The sequence below is a fragment of the Bufo bufo genome, chromosome 8 (assembly GCF_905171765.1).
Source record: "Bufo bufo chromosome 8, aBufBuf1.1, whole genome shotgun sequence".
Classification (NCBI taxonomy): domain Eukaryota; kingdom Metazoa; phylum Chordata; class Amphibia; order Anura; family Bufonidae; genus Bufo; species Bufo bufo.
Window position 1 is genome coordinate 228,297,474 of NC_053396.1, and position 22,502 is coordinate 228,319,975.

At 49.7% G+C, this 22,502-nt stretch overlaps 1 protein-coding gene across 3 annotated transcripts in view; it reads left to right on the plus strand.

Moving 5' to 3' along the window:
* HDX (highly divergent homeobox) overlaps positions 1-22,502 on the plus strand; it is a 66,143-nt gene that overhangs the window by 21,762 nt on the left and 21,879 nt on the right. For all 3 annotated transcript variants that reach the window (XM_040405688.1, XM_040405687.1, XM_040405690.1), the window contains 3 exons: positions 7,020-7,221; positions 16,995-17,077; positions 22,004-22,087. In XM_040405688.1, the coding sequence (XP_040261622.1) occupies positions 7,020-7,221; positions 16,995-17,077; positions 22,004-22,087 (369 nt within the window). The remainder of the gene's footprint in view (positions 1-7,019; positions 7,222-16,994; positions 17,078-22,003; positions 22,088-22,502) is intronic.

The following is a 22,502-nucleotide window of genomic DNA, read 5'->3' on the forward strand; positions in this document are numbered from 1 at the left end:
GACTGCACTGCTACTGCAGAGTTACCTTCAGGCGAGAGTCCACAGTCCTGCTGCTCTCTACTGCCCCCCAGGGCTAGTGGTGACTGCACTGCTACTGCAGAGTTACCTTCAGGCGAGAGTCCACAGTCCTGCTGCTCTCTACTGCCCCCCAGGGCTTGTGGTGACTGCTCTGCTACTGCAGAGTTACCTTCAGGCGAGAGCCCACAGTCCTGCTGCTCTCTACTGCCCCCCAGGGCTAGTGGTGACTGCACTGCTACTGCAGAGTTACCTTCAGGCGAGAGTCCACAGTCCTGCTGCTCTCTACTGCCCCCCAGGGCTTGTGGTGACTGCACTGCTACTGCAGAGTTACCTTCTGGCTTGAGTCCATAGTCCTGCTGCTCTCTACTGCCCCCCAGGGCTTGTGGTGACTGCACTGCTACTGCAGAGTTACCTTCTGGCTTGAGTCCATAGTCCTGCTTCACATCACAAACCGCTGGGACTTGTGGTACCTTTTGAGGAGTCTCTGCAGGTCTTTGCTGTTGCTGGACACTTTCTCCCACTTCTCTGTACAAATTCCCTTTCTCAAAAGGGCAGCTGGCTGGTCTGAGGACTGGTCTTGCACAGGCCTGCTGGGTGTCATCTGGACAGGTTGGAGACTTGGGTTTAGATGGAGATGGTTCTGGCGCAGGTCTTCCCCCATGTCCCTCAAGTCTTTGCTGGTTCCTGAAGGATTCAGCGACTGGTCCCATCTGCTCCAGTACAGCCTCCATGTCCTGCACAGTGTCAGCGAGCTGCACAGCGAGGGAGCTCAGCTTCTTGTCATGGACGGCCTGATTGTTGGGGTTTGCTGCCTTTAGCTTATAGACACAATCTGTTTCTGCAGCTGTAGTTTTGTTCTTTTTTAATGTCTCCAGTCTCTTGACCAGAGCTGGGATCCGCTCGGCCAGACATAGTTCTGGTGCACGCTGAGTATTGGGGGGTTGTGTACTCACAGAATGGCTCCTTACAGGCGTCCCTCTGCTTGGTCCTTGCACTGGACTTGGTGCAGCCGTGGTCACTGCTGCGAGGTCACTATCTCCAGATTGGGGACTGGGCCCCTGGTTCTTCCCAGTGACTGCACTTGTGGCCCCATGAAGCCTTCCTTCAGTATTCCCTCTGGTCTCATCTGTCGTGTTGGCGACTTTTGCGCTGTTCCCACTCCCGTCACGTGTGTGGTCAGACCGTATCAGGACAGGCTGCTGCAGATTCTCCTGCATGGTCTGCTTCTCCAGGGAAGTTCTCCTCTGTCTGCCTGCGGGTGGGGTGGATTGCACACCTGCAGCCATGGTCTTACTCAGCGATGTTTCCTTCTTTACTTCCAACATTTTCTTTTCATCTTTGCTTCCTGCTGCACTGGGACTGGCAACACTCGGAACATTCCTTCCTTCCAAAGAAACTTTTGGATAATTATCCATGGAGTGAGAGGTCTGGGAATTATTTCCCAGAATAGGCCTTGGAGCCTGGGCCTTGCTTGGGGAGCATCCCCACCCAGAGTGGCCCCGCCCTGGGCTTTCTCCAGACATCCAAAGCCTCAGGAGAGCTACTGACACACGTCCTCACAGCTAGGAGGCAGTATTATAGTAGTTATATTCCTGTACATAGGGGCAGTATTATAGTAGTTATATTCTTGTACATAGGAGGCAGTATTATAGTAGTTATATTCTTGTACATAGGAGGCAGTATTATAGTAGGTATATTCTTGTACATAGGAGCAGTACTATAGTAGTTATATTCTTGTACATAGGAGCAGTATTATAGTAGTTATATTCTTGTACATAGGGGCAGTATTATAGTAGTTATATTCTTGTACATAGGAGCAGTATTATAGTAGTTATATTCCTGTACATAGGAGCAGTATTATAGTAGTTACATTCTTGTACATAGGAGGCAGTATTATAGTAGTTATATTCTTGTACATAGGAGCAGTATTATAGTAGTTATATTCTTGTACATAGGAGCAGTATTATAGTAGTTATATTCTTGTACATAGGAGCAGTATTATAGTAGTTATATTCCTGTACATAGGAGCAGTATTATAGTAGTTATATTCTTGTACATAGAAGCAGTATTATAGCAGTTATATTCTTATACATAAGAGCAGTATTATAGTAGTTATATTCTTGTACACAGGAGCAGTATTATAGTAGTTATATTCTTGTACACAGGAGCAGTATTATAGTAGTTATATTCTTGTACATAGGAGCAGTATTATAGTAGTTATATTCTTGTACATAGGAGCAGTATTATAGTAGTTATATTTCTGTACATAGAAGCAGTATTATAGCAGTTATATTCTTGTACATAGGAGGCAGTATTATAGCAGTTATATTCTTGTACATAGGAGCAGTATTATAGTAGTTATATTCTTGTACATAGGAGCAGTATTATAGTAGTTATATTCCTGTACATAAGGACAGTTTTAGTAGCTATAGTATCTCACAGAAGTCAGTGCACCCCTCACATTTTTGTAAATATTTTCTTCTATCTTTTCCTGGGACAACGATCTGACCCTGTGACACAATGTAATGTAGTCAGTGTACGGCTTATATAATTGTAAACTGGGCGTGCCCTCAAAATAACTCCACACACCGCCAATAATGTCTAAACCGCTGGCAACGAAAGTGAGTACACCCCTAAGTGAAAATGGCCATATTGTGCCCAATTAGCCATTTTTCCTCTCCGTTGTCACGTGACTTACAAGTGTTACAAGGTCTCGGGTGTGAATGGGGAGCAGGTGTGGTAAATCTGGTGTTTTCTCTTTCACACTCTCTCATACTGGTAAGGCTACTTTCACACTTGCGTTCAGAGAGGATCCGTCTGCATTATTGTTAAGACAAAATTCTAAGTGTGAAAGTAGCTTCAGACGGATCCATTTGAAAATTGAGCCATATTGTGTCATCTTCAAACTGATCCGTCCCCATTGTCTTACATTGTAAGTCTGGACGGATCCGTTTGCCTCCGCACGGCCAGGCTGCAAGCTGCGTTCGGGTGTCCGCCTGCTGAGCGGAGGCTGAACGCTGCCAGACTGATGCATTCTGAGCGGATCCGCGTCCACTCAGAATGCATTAGGGCTGGACGGATCTGTTCGGGGCCGCTTGTGAGAGCCTTCAAACGGAGCTCACAAGCGGAGCCCCGAACGCTAGTGTGAAAGTAGCCTTAGTAGGACAAAGACAAGTGTGTCCTGCCTCCGGTCAGGCATGGTGGTGGGAGTGTCATGGTTTGGGGCTGGTCATTGAGGGAACCATGAATGGGAACATGTCCTGTGACATACTGAAGCAGAGCATGACCCCCTCCCTTCTGGACCACTGTCTTGTAAAGGTGCTGGGCTGGCCAAGCATGTCTCCAGGCCTAAACCCTATGGAGCATCTGTGGGGCCTCCTCAAACGGAAGGTGGAGGATCACAAGGTCTCATGGAGGAGGGAAGAGGATTGTGGAACCTGTGAAGCTCCAGTGACCTCCATATCCAAGAGAGTTAAGGCAGTGCTGGAAAATAATGGTGTCCACACAAAATACTGACACTTTGGGCACAATTTGGCCATTGTCACTTAGGGGTGTACTCACTTTCGTTGCCAGCTGTTTAGACATTAATGGCGGTGTGTGGAGATATTTTGAGGGCACGTCCAATTTACACTGTTATATAAGCCGTACACTGACTACTGTACATTGTATCAAAGTGTCAGATCTTCTGTGCCGTCCCAGGGAAAGATAGAACAAAAATATTTACAGAGATGTGAGGGGTGCACTGACTTCTGCAAGATACTGTATATAGGGGTGCACTGACTTCTGGGAGATACTGTATATAGGGGTGCACTGACTTCTGCAAGATACTGTATATAGGGGTGCACTGACTTCTGGGAGATACTGTATATAGGGGTGCACTGACTACTGTGAGATACTGTATATAGGGGTGTACTGACATCTGTGAGATACTGTATATAGGGGTGCACTGACTTCTGCAAGATACTGTATATAGGGGTGCACTGACTTCTGGGAGATACTGTATATAGGGGTGCACTGACTTCTGCAAGATACTGTATATAGGGGTGCACTGACTTCTGGGAGATACTGTATATAGGGGTGCACTGACTACTGTGAGATACTGTATATAGGGGTGTACTGACATCTGTGAGATACTGTATATAGGGGTGCACTGACTTCTGTAATACTGTATATAGGGGTGCACTGACTTCTGTGATACTGTATATAGGGGTGCACTGACTTCTGTGATACTGTATATAGGGGTGCACTGACTTCTGCGAGATATTGTATATAGGGGTGCACTGACTTCTGTGAGATACTGTATATAGGGGTGTACTGACTTCTGTAATACTGTATATAGGGGTGCACTGACTTCTGCGAGATACTGTATATAGGGGTGCACTGACTTCTGTAATACTGTATATAGGGGTGCACTGACTTCTGTGATACTGTATATAGGGGTGCACTGACTTCTGTGATACTGTATATAGGGGTGCACTGACTTCTGCGAGATATTGTATATAGGGGTGCACTGACTTCTGTGAGATACTGTATATAGAGGTGCACTGTCTTCTGTGAGATACTGTATATAGGGGTGCACTGACTTCTGTGAGATACTGTATATAGGGGTGCACTGACTTCTGTGAGATATTGTATATAGGGGTGCACTGACTTCTGGGAGATACTGTATATAGGGGTGCACTGACTTCTGTGATACTGTATATAGGGGTGTACTGACTTCTGTGAGATACTGTATATAGGGGTGCACTGACTTCTGTGATATACTGTATATAGGGGTGCACTGACGTCTGTGATACTGTATATAGGGGTGCACTGACTTCTGTGAGATACTGTATATAGGGGTGTACTGTCTTCTGTGAGATACTGTATATAGGGGTGTACTGACTTCTGTGAGATATTGTATATAGGGGTGCACTGACTTCTGTGAGATACTGTATATAGGGGTGCACTGACTTCTGCGAGATACTGTATATAGGGGTGCACTGACTTCTGCGAGATACTGTATATAGGGGTGTACTGACTTCTGTGAGATATTGTATATAGGGGTGCACTGACTTCTGTGAGATACTGTATATAGGGGTGCACTGACTTCGTTGAGATATTGTATATAGGGGTGCACTGACTTCTGTGAGATACTGTATATAGGGGTGCACTGACTTCTGTGATACTGTATATAGGGGTGCACTGACTTCTGTGATACTGTATATAGGGGTGCACTGACTTCTGTGAGATACTGTATATAGGGATGTACTGACTTCTGCGAGATACTGTATATAGGGGTGTACTGACTTCTGTGTGATACTGTATATAGGGGTGCACTGACTTCTGTGTGATACTGTATATAGGGGTGCGCTGACTTCTGCGAGATACTGTATATAGGGGTGCGCTGACTTCTGTGATATACTGTATATAGGGGTGCGCTGACTTCTGCGAGATACTGTATATAGGGGTGCACTGACTTCTGTGATATACTGTATATAGGGGTGCGCTGACTTCTGCGAGATACTGTATATAGGGGTGCACTGACTTCTGTGAGATACTGTATATAGGGGTGCACTGACTTCTGCGAGATACTGTGTATAGGGGTGTACTGACTTCTGCGAGATACTGTGTATAGGGGTGCACTGACTTCTGAGAGATACTGTGTATAGGGGTGCACTGACTTCTGAGAGATACTGTATATAGGGGTGTACTGACTTCTGCGAGATACTGTATATAGGGGTGCACTGACTTCTGCGAGATACTGTGTATAGGGGTGTACTGACATCTGTGAGATACTGTATATAGGGGTGCGCTGACTTCTGCGAGATACTGTATATAGGGGTGTACTGACTTCTGTGAGATACTGTATATAGGGGTGCGCTGACTTCTGTGAGATACTGTATATAGGGGTGCACTGACTTCTGCGAGATACTGTATATAGGGGTGCACTGACTTCTGTGAGATACTGTATATAGGGGTGTACTGACTTCTGTGATATACTGTATATAGGGATGTACTGACTTCTGCGAGATACTGTGTATAGGGGTGCACTGACTTCTGCGATATACTGTATATAGGGGTGCACTGACTTCTGTGAGACACTGTATATAGGGGTGCACTGACTTCTGGGAGATACTGTATATAGGGGTGCACTGACTTCTGCGAGATACTATATATAGGGGTGCACTGACTTCTGCGAGATACTGTATATTGGGATGCACTGACTTCTGCGAGATACTGTATATAGGGGTGCACTGACTTCTGCGAGATACTGTATATAGGGGTGCACTGACTTCTGTGAGATACTGTATATAGGGGTGCACTGACTTCTGTGATATACTGTATATAGGGGTGCACTGACTTCTGTGATATACTGTATATAGGGGTGCACTGACTTCTGGGAGAGACTGTATCTTAGAACTGAGTGAGCTCTGCTATGTCTCCTGGATAAAGCCATGATGTTGTTTGCAGGATATAAATACATATTAATCAGTATAAATGGCGCAGCGCCCCCCCCGGGCGAGGGCCCGTTTCCCGATGCAGGGTTTGCCGGCGCGGCTGCTGCGGGAACATAAAGCAGATTTGTAGCTGAATGTGAATTTCTTCTCCTAGAAACCCTTTCGCTTCTGCAGGCGGCTCGGGCTTGTGAGGCCTGAAATAGATTTTCGGTCTTGTATAATAAATAACTGTCCTGGAAACTACTTACTCATCCTGTCTGTGCCGCTAAATATAGCCGCTCGCTGCAGGTGGGGGATATCGATCAGCGGAGCCGCCGCTTATCACGTATCTATAGGACGTGAAAAGACTGCAGTCAGCTCGTGCGGACTCCTGGAGAGATGGGGCGCTGTGATGGGGGGCCGGTAACGGGCGCTGTGATGGGGGGCCGCTAGTTATTAGGGGGTAACACATTATGAAATAAATATGGCTTCTCCTTCTGGGTTATTATATTGGTGGAATTTCTTCTCAGCCGCCGGGACGTTCCTGCCGCCCAGTGTCATTTCAGTGCCTTATTTCTGCAGACGTGGATCGGGAACAGAAGAAGAAAGTATCGGTTAATGGGCATTGAGGTCCCGCCGCCCCGCGGGGGTCCCGCCACCTTCTCCGAACAGCTGGAATCTGCCTCATCTCTGACTCTGTCTGAAGATCCAATGGCGGAGGTGGTGGAGGAAAACGACCGGCACGATGAAGTGTCTATTTGCCTTTCCGAAGAAAGCTCCCAAGGTAGGAGGTGTTAAGAGGAAGCTTATAGTTAAATTACATCGTATATTGTACTCCAGTCACATCCAGAGCTGCATTCAGAATTAATCCTACTCCAGTCACATCCAGAGCTACATCCTTGATTCTCATACTCCACCACCATTGCAGCTTCCATGGAGGTTGTCCTGGCCTGCTGATTGGCAGATGCAGCTGGCTCACGGGAGGAAATCATATTCTTATTGGAAAAAAATTCCTCTTTCTCCACTTATCAGACACTCTGTACACTGAGGAATCAAATCACTGCTGCTGCCCATAGAAGTCTATGGAGAGGGAGGAGTGAGCTGCTGGGTGGAGACAGAGACACAGACACACAGAGATGCTTCTGCAGTTTCTACTGTAACGCTTCTTTCTCACTTCAGTGGTAGGTTGACAGCCACACTGCTCAGTACTGCTATATGATGTCAGTGCAGTGCGCTACAGAGAGATAGCGGAGCTTTGTGCAGTATATGGGAGACATTGTAGCCTCTCGTCTACACCTGGGAGCTCAGGGAGAAGTGAGGGGATAGGTCATATATATCACGGTCAGATGTCATGTTATTCCTCATGTACACACAGCAGCTTAACCTCTCCCTTCCCGGTACATCTGCCCCCCTCCGGGTATATACCCTTCCTGGTACATCCGCTCCCTTCCCAGGACATTGGCATCTCCACCTCCCAGTACATTCGCCAGTCTCGCCTTTTGTCGGATGCTGAATGCCCACCTTGATCTAGTCGTCATTACAGAGCTAAACCATCAGCAGAACAAATCCCTCTTCTGTTCTGATACTTTGTTACAATGTATCAGTCCAGGCTGTGAAACAGCTGGGGGTCATTTCAAGGATTGTCTGTGCTGGATTCAGTTGTAACAAACCCTCAGCTCTGAATGGAAGTCACATGCAAATACCCGCTTGTCACAGTTGTAGCCAGCAGACTCCATTTCACCTGCCCTGATACATTGTGACGAATTATCAAAAAAGGAGTTTGTGTAGATGTATTTAGCTAACAGAACTGTCTACACTGATACACTGTAACAAACCCTCAGCTGTAAGATATATTGGACAAGTTTTCAGCCTCTAACTGTAAACCATGATGTTCCCATTCACTGACAGCAGGCAGCGATATTGAAATGTTTATGGTTATAACACAAGGTTTCCTGCCCTGCGTGCTGGGGTCCTGTTCTTCACGTGTCATCGGAGGAGCCGTCCAGGCGTCTCGTGTGACCGGCGGTCGATGCAGTAAATGAAGCGTTGATTTTGGCGCCGTGGTCGCCATCTCCGCGCTGTGACTGTTATGCAGGGACGTCAGGCGCGGATCGCTTAGTCATTACTAATTAAAATGGCAGATGTCTCCCGCGTTCTCGTACACGAGCGCTCTTCATTACACAGATTATTCTGTCCGCCGTCCAGCAGCTGATTGAATTTGCGGTTACTCCGGGGAATGATTGATGGAGTCGTTATTTTTTTTTTTTCTGGGCATTTTACCCAAAAATAAACCCTGAGAACCGCCCGAGGCAAGAGAAGGCGCCCCCGCCGGGCTGTTTGCGATTTGTCCCAGTTTTGTAGTGTGACGTCATTACGGCCGCGGCAGGTTCGCCTTTTATACATTCTGATATCTCGATTGTGCTGCCATCTAGTGGCCAAACAACCTGCACTGCAGGCAGGTCCTACATGAAGCACCTTGGTTTCAGCCGCAGTGAAGTCATGCACTCGGACCCGTGTTTCCCCCCATTTCTGCCATCACGAGGCGACGCACACGCAGACGCCATTATACGTATAGATGAGCATGTGCAGGGCTGTATTTGGAGTTTAGGCGGCCCTCGGCACGCCCCCCTATTAAAGAGGGTACGATTGCGACCATCCGGTAGAAAACGCACTTGATTTCACCGTGATTTCTGCGGTTTTATGATGTGTTTTTTAGCCATGCAGTTTATACAAGTGAAATACATTTATTTTACATTTTTATCCTTAAAAAATATACAGAAAATAATCGCATCACAAAACCACAGAAAAGCCGGTAAATCTGAGTGCGTTTTTAAACGCGTTTTAGTAACATCTCATCTGAATATCATCTTACACAGCGGCCTGGCAAAATATAAGCCTAAGGCCTCATGCACACGACCGGTCCATTTTTTGCGGTTCGCAAAAAAAAACGGAAGCCGCTCGTCTGCCTTCCGCATTTTGCGAAACGGAGCGGGCGGCCCATTGTAGAAATGCCTATCCTTGTCCGCAAAATGGACAAGAATAAGACATGCTATATTTTTTTCGCGGGGCCACGGAACAGAGCAACGGATGCGGACAGCACACGCAGTGCCGTCCGCATCTTTTGCGGCCCCATTGAAGTGAATGGGTCCGCACCCGAGCCGCAAAAAATGCGTCTCGGATGTGGACCACAACAACGGCCGTGTGCATGAGGCCTAAGGCACAAGTCTGAAGACATCTCCAGCGATGGAGTGGAGAAATCACAACGCACACCATCCAGCTCTAATACATTTACTCAGGGTCTGCAAGGAAAATGGACAGGACGCAGGCATCTTCTGTGCGTGCTCAGTATAGAAAAGCCTCCATGTTCACAGGACGGAGCACAAACCAGCTGAACCTCACTTATCTGAATGAGCCCTAACTCCTGCTGGATCATGGAGTCCTCTCTGCACAGATGGGTCATACACTGGCTTCACCTTTCTCCTCGTCTGACTGCTCTGGTGTCTCCTTATCACTTAGTTCTATTAAGTGCAACAGTAATCAGGAGATTTAACCCTTACACTGCCTTCCTGTAGAGATTACTGTTCCATTAGCTTAGGGAAGCAGTGTGAGGGTTAAATCTCCTGACTTGTAGCCACAATAAACAAAGGTTAGTGGTGAGGAGAAATGAGACGTGGCACCGAGGTGAAGGAATCCACACAAATCATCTCCCCTCGGCACGTGCCCTCATGTAAATACGCCCCTGTGCACGTGCTCTGTGCTGTTTCTACAGGCTTTATACTTTTTACATTTTTTATGACATAGCTCTTATTAGGACAGCTAGTGATTTCACAATGAGGGCTTGTGATATCATAGTGAGGGGAGGAGTTAAGAGGAGAGCTAATGATGTCACAAAGAGAGTTGTGTTTTATATGGGGATGTCTGGTGATGTCACAGTGAGGGGGTGGGGTTATATGGGGATGTCTGGTGATGTCACAGTGAGGGGGTGGGCTTATATGGGGATGTCTGGTGATGTCACAGTGAGGGGGTGGGGTTATATGGGGATGTCTGGTGATGTCACAGTGAGGGGGTGGGGTTATATGGGGATGTCTGGTGATGTCACAGTGATGGGGTGGGGTTATATGGGGATGTCTGGGGATGTCACAGTGATGGGTGGAGTTATATGGGAAGAGCTTGTGATGTCACAGTGAAGGGTGGAGTTACTGTGAGAAATGGGGCTATATGAGGAGGCTTCTGATGACCCAGTGATGGGTAAGAGTTAGATGGTGAGTGAGATGCGGGTTCTTAGAACAGCTAGTGATATCACAGTGAGGGGTAGGTTATGAGGAGAGCTAGTGATGTCACAGAAAAAGGGGTGGGGTTACATAGAGACGGCTATGTCACACTAAGAGGGAGGACATTGTCAAGACTGGATACAATTTTAGCAAACCCTCTGCTGTGAAAAGTGTTAGACCAGGATGGGACTCTTAATTTAAGCAGATATGTTACTATTCACTAACAGGAAGCAGAGATCTTGACAGTGGTGAGCAACTGAAACACAAAGTATAACAAAAAGTTTCAGACCTCTTCCTAACACTTAGTTTATATAACAGCCGCCCCTCTAACTGTACAGCATGCCCTTGCTTCCCCTTCTCTGGACCCGGCGGTGATTTACTGGATCGCGTCTTACAAGCCTCTCCATACAGACGAGGGTCCGGACATCACTCGTGGAGCCGGGGACCGCTGCAGTCTGTGTAGTCGGTCCTGTCCATCACTCGTGGAGCCGGGGACCGCTGCAGTCTGTGTAGTCGGTCCTGTCCATCACTCCTGGAGCCGGGGACCGCTGCAGTCTGTGTAGTCGGTCCTGTCCATCACTCGTGGAGTCGGGGACCGCTGCAGTCTGTGTAGTCGGTCCTGTCCATCACTCGTGGAGCCGGGGACCGCTGCAGTCTGTGTAGTCGGTCCTGTCCATCACTCGTGGAGCCGGGGACCGCTGCAGTCTGTGTAGTCGGTCCTGTCCATCACTCGTGGAGCGGGGGACCGCTGCAGTCTGTGTAGTCGGTCCTGTCCATCACTCGTGGAGCCGGGGACCGCTGCAGTCTGTGTAGTCGGTCCTGTCCATCACTCGTGGAGCCGGGGACCGCTGCAGTCTGTGTAGTCGGTCCTGTCCATCACTCGTGGAGCCGGGGACCGCTGCAGTCTGTGTAGTCGGTCCTGTCCATCACTCGTGGAGCCGGGGACCGCTGCAGTCTGTGTAGTCGGTCCTGTCCATCACTCGTGGAGCCGGGGACCGCTGCAGTCTGTGTAGTCGGTCCTGTCCATCACTCGTGGAGCCGGGGACCGCTGCAGTCTGTGTAGTCGGTCCTGTCTATCACTCGTGGAGCCGGGGACCGCTGCAGTCTGTGTAGTCGGTCCTGTCCATCACTCGTGGAGCGGGGGACCGCTGCAGTCTGTGTAGTCGGTCCTGTCCATCACTCGTGGAGACGGGGACCGCTGCAGTCTGTGTAGACGGTCCTGTCCATCACTCGTGGAGCCGGGGACCGCTGCAGTCTGTGTAGTCGGTCCTGTCCATCACTCGTGGAGCCGGGGACCGCTGCAGTCTGTGTAGTCGGTCCTGTCCATCACTCGTGGAGCCGGGGACCGCTGCAGTCTGTGTAGTCGGTCCTGTCCATCACTCGTGGAGCCGGGGACCGCTGCAGTCTGTGTAGTCGGTCCTGTCCATCACTCGTGGAGCGGGGGACCGCTGCAGTCTGTGTAGTCGGTCCTGTCCATCACTCGTGGAGCCGGGGACCGCTGCAGTCTGTGTAGTCGGTCCTGTCCATCACTCCTGGAGCCGGGGACCGCTGCAGTCTGTGTAGTCGGTCCTGTCCATCACTCGTGGAGCCGGGGACCGCTGCAGTCTGTGTAGTCGGTCCTGTCCATCACTCGTGGAGCCGGGGACCGCTGCAGTCTGTGTAGTCGGTCCTGTCCATCACTCGTGGAGCCGGGGACCGCTGCAGTCTGTGTAGACGGTCCTGTCCATCACTCGTGGAGCCGGGGACCGCTGCAGTCTGTGTAGTCGGTCCTGTCCATCACTCGTGGAGCCGGGGACCGCTGCAGTCTGTGTAGTCGGTCCTGTCCATCACTCGTGGAGCCGGGGACCGCTGCAGTCTGTGTAGACGGTCCTGTCCATCACTCGTGGAGCCGGGGACCGCTGCAGTCTGTGTAGTCGGTCCTGTCCATCACTCGTGGAGCCGGGGACTGCTGCAGTCTGTGTAGACGGTCCTGTCCATCACTCGTGGAGCCGGGGACCGCTGCAGTCTGTGTAGACGGTCCTGTCCATCACTCGTGGAGCCGGGGACCGCTGCAGTCTGTGTAGTCGGTCCTGTCCATCACTCGTGGAGCCGGGGACTGCTGCAGTCTGTGTAGTCGGTCCTGTCCATCACTCGTGGAGCCGGGGACCGCTGCAGTCTGTGTAGACGGTCCTGTCCATCACTCGTGGAGCCGGGGACTGCTGCAGTCTGTGTAGACGGTCCTGTCCATCACTCCTGGAGCCGGGGACCGCTGCAGTCTGTGTAGTCGGTCCTGTCCATCACTCGTGGAGCCGGGGACCGCTGCAGTCTGTGTAGTCGGTCCTGTCCATCACTCGTGGAGCCGGGGACCGCTGCAGTCTGTGTAGTCGGTCCTGTCCATCACTCGTGGAGCCGGGGACCGCTGCAGTCTGTGTAGTCGGTCCTGTCCATCACTCGTGGAGCCGGGGACCGCTGCAGTCTGTGTAGTCGGTCCTGTCCATCACTCGTGGAGCCGGGGACCGCTGCAGTCTGTGTAGTCGGTCCTGTCCATCACTCGTGGAGCCGGGGACCGCTGCAGTCTGTGTAGTCGGTCCTGTCCATCACTCGTGGAGCCGGGGACCGCTGCAGTCTGTGTAGTCGGTCCTGTCCATCACTCGTGGAGCCGGGGACCGCTGCAGTCTGTGTAGTCGGTCCTGTCCATCACTCGTGGAGCCGGGGACCGCTGCAGTCTGTGTAGTCGGTCCTGTCCATCACTCGTGGAGCCGGGGACCGCTGCAGTCTGTGTAGTCGGTCCTGTCCATCACTCGTGGAGCCGGGGACCGCTGCAGTCTGTGTAGTCGGTCCTGTCCATCACTCGTGGAGCCGGGGACCGCTGCAGTCTGTGTAGTCGGTCCTGTCCATCACTCGTGGAGCCGGGGACCGCTGCAGTCTGTGTAGTCGGTCCTGTCCATCACTCGTGGAGCCGGGGACCGCTGCAGTCTGTGTAGTCGGTCCTGTCCATCACTCGTGGAGTCGGGGACCGCTGCAGTCTGTGTAGTCGGTCCTGTCCATCACTCGTGGAGCCGGGGACCGCTGCAGTCTGTGTAGTCGGTCCTGTCCATCACTCGTGGAGCCGGGGACCGCTGCAGTCTGTGTAGTCGGTCCTGTCCATCACTCGTGGAGCCGGGGACCGCTGCAGTCTGTGTAGTCGGTCCTGTCCATCACTCGTGGAGCCGGGGACCGCTGCAGTCTGTGTAGTCGGTCCTGTCCATCACCTGCTTTCTGTGTCTTCCCATAATCCCATGCACTTACACAATCTCCCAGTGCATCCTGATTTTCTTGAATAGAATTCAAGGAGTACAGTGAAGACTGACACTGGATTCATCTAACCTTTATATTGCTGCGATTCTCTGTGCCTCGGAGGAGACGTCTCTGTACACTGCAGGGGGTTAATACTTTCCGCCTCCTGCTTCGTCTGTTGCACTCACACCTTGTTCCTGAGCGGCGCCCTCTGATCCGGATCCGTCTCATTATCCTTCCCCGCCGCTTGGCTTCTTGCTGTTTGCAGCGACGCTATGTAAATGTCTTTCCTGTTGAAGCCGCGGGACGCATCAGGAAAAAAAACTCTGAAATAATTGCTTCTCTGAAGACAGCGGCGGCGACGGCGACAATCCTCCGAGACGTGTAATTGCCAAACCTCCTTCTACAGGGCCTTGAAAAAGTCTTCATACCTCGTGAACTTTCCACATATTTTCACGTTACACCCACAAACCTCTTCAATGTATTTTATTGGGATTTTATGGGATCGACCGACACAAAGTCCAAGTCTGTGTGAATACAGTGCGGGTGCATTAGTATTCAGCCCCCTGAGTCAGTACAGGGGATGTGCAGGGTTAATTTTCCACCACACATAGGGGGTCATTTATTATTGCATCACAATCTGTGACTTTTTCCTGCTCACACCGGGTCTTAGACAGTGGGTCTGGTATGGGCGGGGAAGGGCCGGCTGGTTTAGGCGTAGAAAATGGTCAAAATGCAGGATACTGCGAAGGTATGGCGATTCCTGCGCATGTACCTAACTCTGGCGTATCTACCGCCAGTTATAAGGGTTATTAAGACCGGCGACTCCTCTGACCCGAGCACCTTCTTCCACGTTTGCTGTGTCCTCTACGTGGCTTGTGGCAAACTGCAGACAGGACTTCTTATGGATTTCAGAAATGTCTTTCTTGCCACTCTTCCATAACGACCAGACTTGTGGAGCAGACGATTTGTGGACAGATTCTCCCACCTGAGCTGTGGACCTCTGCAGCTCCTCCACCGTGACCATGGGCCTCTTGGCTGCTTCTCTAATTACTGCTCTCCTTGTCCGCGCTGTCAGTCTTGGTAGGTTTGCAGTTGTGCCATACTCATACCATGTTCCGATGATGGATTGAACAGTGTTTCGTGAGATGTTCAGAGCTTGGCATGTTTTTTTTGTTTTTTTTATAACCTAACCCTGCTTTACACTTCTCCACAACTTTCTCCCTGACCTGTCTGTCATGTTCCTTGGTTTTCATGATGCTGTTTGATCACTGATGTTCTCCAACAAACCTCTGAGGCCTCCACAGAACAGCTGGAGTTATACTGAGAAGACATTACACACAGGTGGACTCCATGTACTTAAGGCTCTTTCACACCTGCGTTCTTGTCTTCCGGCATAGAGTTCCGTCGTCGGGGCTCTATGCCGGAAGGATCCTGATCAGGATTATCCTAATGCATTCTGAATGGAGAGTAATCCGTTCAGGATGCATCAGGACGTCTTCAGGAACGGAACGGAACGTTTTTTGGCCGGAGAAAATACCGCAGCATGCTGCGCTTTTTGCTCCGGCCAAAAATCCTGAACACTTGCCGCAAGGCCGGATCCGGAATTAATGCCCATTGAAAAGCATTGATTTGGATCCGGCCTTAAGCTAAACATCGTTTCGGCGCATTGCCGGAGCCGACATTTAGCTTTTTCAGAGTGGTTACCATGGCTGCCGGGACGCTAAAGTCCTGGCAGCCATGGTAAAGTGTAGTGGGGAGCGGGGGAGCAGTATACTTACCGTCCGTGCGGCTCCCGGGCGCTCCAGAGTGACGTCATTCTGGAGCGCCCCGGGAGCCGCACGGACTGTAAGTATACCGCTCCTCCGATCCCCGCTCCTACTATGGCAACCAGGACTTTAATAGCGTCCTGGCTGCCATAGTAACACTGAACGCATTTGGAAGACGGTTCCGTCTTCAAATGCTTTCAGTTCACTTGCGTTTTTCCGGATCCGGCGGGCACCTCCGGCAAGTGGAGAACACGCCGGATCCGGACAACGCAAGTGTGAAAGAGGCCTAATGAGGTGACTTCTGAAGGCGAAGGTCACACTGGATTCTATGTAGGGGCCTCTGAGTACGGGGGGCTGAATACTAATGCCCCCCACACTTTTCAGATACTTATTAAACATTGTGAAAACCTTGTCTCCTCTTCTTCTCACCTCACACAGACTTGTACTAAAATACAGTTTGTGAGTGTAACGTGAAAAATGTGGATAAGTGCAGGGGTATGAATACTTTTTCAAGACACTGTATATTCAGGTGGAGGAAGGAGAAGATGTCAGGTTATTAACTGTCCAGTCTTATGAAATGTACACAGCTGAGGGTGTGTTACAATGTATCAGACAGAGCTTCAATCTTTCTTCTGGCTGGCGGCTTCCTGACACGGATACATTTTAACAGAACCTCTGCTGTTAAGAATTACAAGGTCAGGTTGGGTAAACATAAATGTCTCCATTCACTGACAACAAGCAGAGATCTTGAAAATATATTATGATCCGCAAAGTCTCTTAGGAAGTTGCAGAACTTTTAATTGTAAGATGATGAATGGACGAGTCCTTAAACTATTGAGGTAATATCTACAGCGCGAACACGAGACTCCGCCCAGAATGACGGCGCTCGCCCGCCTCTGCCCCTCATACACTGCAGTTGGATCCGTTTATTCTCATCCTGCCTGGATTTTGTAATTAAAGGAGCACTCCATCCCTACAGACACTAACACTGGCTATATGTTGCTGGGTGGAGCTTAGACATCACCTGACAACCGTTAGGGGGTAGAGAAAGAGGAATAACATGAGTAGTCGGTGGGGGGGAATTCTAGAGCTTACAATGTGAGACCCCCGGACTGTACCAGTGACTACAGAGGGGAGGGGCTTGTACACTGAGGGGGAGGAGTCACAGCTGATTGACACTTTTCATAAAAGAGCAAAATTCTAATAACAATCACTATGAAGCAGAAGTAAAACCGCGCTCTTCTTCTTCTTCTTGTCTGCAGCGGACGATGTGCACGAGGTGGGACGGCACGAGGACCTCAGCATCAAGGAGGACAGTCAGGACATGGCGCCTCCACACAATGTGGTGAGTATGGCACAGGTTAAAGGGGTCCTCTGACTACCTCCCCCTGTCAGTAGAACAGTAGTCAGACCCCAGTGATTTCCTACCTAGCCCTTTATGGGACATATGGCTGGAATACCCCTCTAAATTATTACTCTATAATCAGTTTTTATTGCACTTTTTATTTTCTACGTCCTATTCCAGGGTAAATATTTATGATTTACCGTATCATAGAATAGAATAGAACTGTATCAGGCGACTGTCAGCTCTTCTGTCTTTACTGTCCTCAGGCTAACGTACTGCTGAGCCAATCAGAGCTGCAGTATAAAGCATGGTGGATGGACACAGCCACAGGCTGAGCTTCTGATGAGACAGGCGGTATATTTCAGACTACCTCAGACTCCAGTAGGCAGTGCAGATAAGCTAGAGTCACTGATCATAGCTGTGTCCTGATGGAGCAGAGCTGCAGTGTAAAGCATAGAGATGTAAAGTAGCAGCAGTATATCTCAGACTCCAGTAGGCACCGCAGATAAGCTGGAGTCACTGATCCTAGCTGTGTCCTGATGGAGCAGAGCCGCAGTGTAAAGCATAGAGATATAAAGTAGCAGCGGTATATTTCAGACTACCTCAGACTCCAGTAGGCAGTGCAGATAAGCTGGAGTCACTGATCATAGCTGTGTCCTGATGGAGCAGAGCTGCAGTGTAAAGCATAGAGATGTAAAGTAGCAGCGGTATATCTCAGACACTAGTAGGCAGCGCAGATAAGCTGGAGTCACTGATCATAGCTGTGTCCTGATGGAGCAGAGCTGCAGTGTAAAGCATAGAGCTATAAAGTAGCAGCGGTATATCTCAGACTCCAGTAGGCAGTGCAGATAAGCTGGAGTCACTGATCATAGCTGTGTCCTGATGGAGCAGAGCTGCCGTGTAAAGCATAGAGATATAAAGTAGCAGCGGTATATTTCAGACTACCTCAGACTCCAGTAGGCAGAGCAGATAAGCTGGAGTCACTGATCATAGCTGTGTCCTGATAGAGCAGTGTTGCATTGTAAAGCATAGAGATATAAAGTAGCAGCGGTATATTTCAGACTCCAGTAGGCAGCGCAGATAAGCTGGAGTCACTGATCATAGCTGTGTCCTGATGGAGCAGAGCTGCCGTGTAAAGCATAGTGATATAAAGTAGCAGCGGTATATATCTCAGACTCCAGTAGGCAGCGCAGATAAGCTGGAGTCACTGGTCATAGCTGTGTCCTGATGGAGCAGAGCTGCAGTGTAAAGCATAGAGATATAAAGTAGCAGCGGTATATCTCAGACTCCAGTAGGCCGTGCAGATAAGCTGGAGTCACTGATCATAGCTGTGTCCTGATGGAGCAGAGCTGCAGTGTAAAGCATAGAGATGTAAAGTAGCAGCGGTATATCTCAGACTCCAGTAGGCAGCGCAGATAAGCTGGAGTCACTGATCATAGCTGTGTCCTGATGGAGCAGAGCTGCAGTGTAAAGCATAGAGATATAAAGTAGCAGCGGTATATCTCAGACTCCAGTAGGCAGTGCAGATAAGCTGGAGTCACTGATCATAGCTGTGTCCTGATGGAGCAGAGCTGCAGTGTAAAGCATAGAGATGTAAAGTAGCAGCGGTATATTTCAGACACCAGTAGGCAGCGCAGATAAGCTGGAGTCACTGATCATAGCTGTGTCCTGATGGAGCAGAGCTGCAGTGTAAAGCATAGAGATGTAAAGTAGCAGCGGTATATTTCAGACTCCAGTAGGCAGCGCAGATAAGCTGGAGTCACTGATCATAGCTGTGTCCTGATGGAGCAGAGCTGCAGTGTAAAGCATAGAGATGTAAAGTAGCAGCGGTATATCTCAGACTCCAGTAGGCAGCGCAGATAAGCTGGAGTCACTGATCATAGCTGTGTCCTGATGGAGCAGAGCTGCAGTGTAAAGCATAGAGATGTAAAGTAGCAGCGGTATATTTCAGACTCCAGTAGGCAGCGCAGATAAGCTGGAGTCACTGATCATAGCTGTGTCCTGATGGAGCAGAGCTGCAGTGTAAAGCATAGAGATATAAAGTAGCAGCGGTATATCTCAGACTCCAGTAGGCAGCGCAGATAAGCTGGAGTCACTGATCATAGCTGTGTCCGGATGGAGCAGAGCTGCCGTGTAAAGCATAGAGATGTAAAGTAGCAGCGGTAAATCTCAGACTCCAGTAGGCAGCGCAGATAAGCTGGAGTCACTGATCATAGCTGTGTCCTGATGGAGTAGAGCTGCAGTGTAAAGCATAGAGATGTAAAGTAGCAGCGGTATATCTCAGACTCCAGTAGGCAGCACAGATAAGCTGGAGTCACTGATCATAGCTGTGTCCTGATGGAGCAGAGCTGCAGTGTAAAGCATAGAGATATAAAGTAGCAGCGGTATATCTCAGACTCCAGTAGGCAGCGCAGATAAGCTGGAGTCACTGATCATAGCTGTGTCCTGATGGAGCAGAGCTGCAGTGTAAAGCATAGAGATGTAAAGTAGCAGCAGTATATCTCAGACTCCAGTAGGCAGCGCAGATAAGCTGGAGTCACTGATCATAGCTGTGTCCTGATGGAGCAGAGCTGCAGTGTAAAGCATAGAGATGTAAAGTAGCAGCGGTATATCTCAGACTCCAGTAGGCAGCGCAGATAAGCTGGAGTCACTGATCATAGCTGTGTCCTGATGGAGCAGAGCTGCAGTGTAAAGCATAGAGATGTAAAGTAGCAGCGGTATATCTCAGACTCCAGTAGGCAGCGCAGATAAGCTGGAGTCACTGATCATAGCTGTGTCCTGATGGAGCAGAGCTGCAGTGTAAAGCATAGAGATGTAAAGTAGCAGCGGTATATCTCAGACTCCAGTAGGCAGCGCAGATAAGCTGGAGTCACTGATCATAGCTGTGTCCTGATGGAGCAGAGCTGCAGTGTAAAGCATAGAGATGTAAAGTAGCAGCGGTATATCTCAGACTCCAGTAGGCAGAGCAGATAAGCTGGAGTCACTGATCATAGCTGTGTCCTGATGGAGCAGAGCTGCAGTGTAAAGCATAGAGATGTAAAGTAGCAGCGGTATATCTCAGACTCCAGTAGGCAGTACAGATATGCTGGAGTCACTGATCATAGCTGTGTCCTGATGGAGCAGAGCTGCAGTGTAAAGCAGCAGCGGTATATCTCAGACTCCAGTAGGCAGCACAGATAAGCTGGAGTCACTGATCATAGCTGTGTCCTGATGGAGCAGAGCTGCAGTGTAAAGCATAGAGATGTAAAGCAGCAGCGGTATATCTCAGACTCCAGTAGGCAGCACAGATAAGCTGGAGTCACTGATCATAGCTGTGTCCTGATGGAGCAGAGCTGCAGTGTAAAGCATAGAGATGTAAAGTAGCAGCGGTATATCTCAGACTCCAGTAGGCAGTACAGATAAGCTGGAGTCACTGATCATAGCTGTGTCCTGATGGAGCAGAGCTGCAGTGTAAAGCAGCAGCGGTATATCTCAGACTCCAGTAGGCAGCACAGATAAGCTGGAGTCACTGATCATAGCTGTGTCCTAATGGAGCAGAGCTGCAGTGTAAAGCATAGAAATGTAAAGCAGCAGCGGTATATCTCAGACTCCAGTAGGCAGTGCAGATAAGCTGGAGTCACTGATCATAGCTGTGTCCTGATGGAGCAGAGCTGCAGTGTAAAGCATAGAGATGTAAAGTAGCAGCGGTATATCTCAGACTCCAGTAGGCAGCGCAGATAAGCTGGAGTCACTGATCATAGCTGTGTCCTGATGGAGCAGAGCTGCAGTGTAAAGCATAGAGATGTAAAGCAGCAGCGGTATATCTCAGACTCCAGTAGGCAGCACAGATAAGCTGGAGTCACTGATCATAGCTGTGTCCTGATGGAGCAGAGCTGCAGTGTAAAGCATAGAGATGTAAAGCAGCAGCGGTATATCTCAGACTCCAGTAGGCAGCACAGATAAGCTGGAGTCACTGATCATAGCTGTGTCCTGATGGAGCAGAGCTGCAGTGTAAAGCATAGAGATGTAAAGCAGCAGCGGTATATCTCAGACTCCAGTAGGCAGCGCAGATAAGCTGGAGTCACTGATCATAGCTGTGTCCTGATGGAGCAGAGCTGCAGTGTAAAGCATAGAGATGTAAAGCAGCAGCGGTATATCTCAGACTCCAGTAGGCAGCGCAGATAAGCTGGAGTCACTGATCATAGCTGTGTCCTAAAGGAGCAGAGCTGCAGTGTAAAGCAGCAGCGGTATATCTCAGACTCCAGTAGGCAGCGCAGATAAGCTGGAGTCACTGATCATAGCTGTGTCCTAAAGGAGCAGAGCTGCAGTGTAAAGCAGCAGCGGTATATCTCAGACTCCAGTAGGCAGCGCAGATAAGCTGGAGTCACTGATCATAGCTGTGTCCTGATGGAGCAGAGCTGCCGTGTAAAGCATAGAGATGTAAAGTAGCAGCGGTATATCTCAGACTCCAGTAGGCAGCGCAGATAAGCTGGAGTCACTGATCATAGCTGTGTCCTGATGGAGCAGAGCTGTAGTGTAAAGCATAGAGATGTAAAGCAGCAGCGCAGATAAGCTGGAGTCACTGATCATAGCTGTGTCCTGATGGAGCAGAGCTGCAGTGTAAAGCATAGAGATATAAAGTAGCAGCGGTATATCTCAGACTCCAGTAGGCAGCGCAGATAAGCTGGAGTCACTGATCATAGCTGTGTCCTGATAGAGCAGAGCTGCAGTGTAAAGCATAGAGATGTAAAGTAGCAGCGGTATATCTCAGACTCCAGTAGGCAGCGCAGATAAGCTGGAGTCACTGATCATAGCTGTGTCCTAATGGAGCAGAGCTGCAGTGTAAAGCATAGAGATGTAAAGCAGCAGCGCAGATAAGCTGGAGTCACTGATTCTAGATGCAAAACAGCCAATTCTGAACGTGCGCCTCCTGCCTCTGTGTTTCAGAAAGTGGAAGCCCCCGAGGAGGAGATGAGCGACACCATGGGCAAGTTTGACGTGGAACAGATGCGATCGCTCCTGGATTATAAGGTATAGACATCACATAGAATCCCGTTATCTCCCTTCCCCCACAGGCGGCCCCAGTCACACGACCCATGGCAGGGCCCCTCTATCTCCAGCACATCCACTATACACAATACCAGTGGTTAGTGGGGCCCTTCTGATCCTGGGGCCCTTGTATGTCCCAGTTATCACATAGCAGCGCGTCTAGAACACACGCGCTGCAATATGCCGATAGAATAGCGGTAAGGAGAGGCGCCTGCAGTGCACAGCCGGGGGATTTATAGGCTGCAGGACCCCTATGCATGAAGTGCACTGGACCCTGTGCTATGAGGCCCCCCCCACCTCATGCAGAGTCTGCACAGACAACATGGCGGATTAGTCCTACTGAACGCCACAGATCCTGTAGTAAATACGTGGCGGTGCACATGTGGACACCCCATTG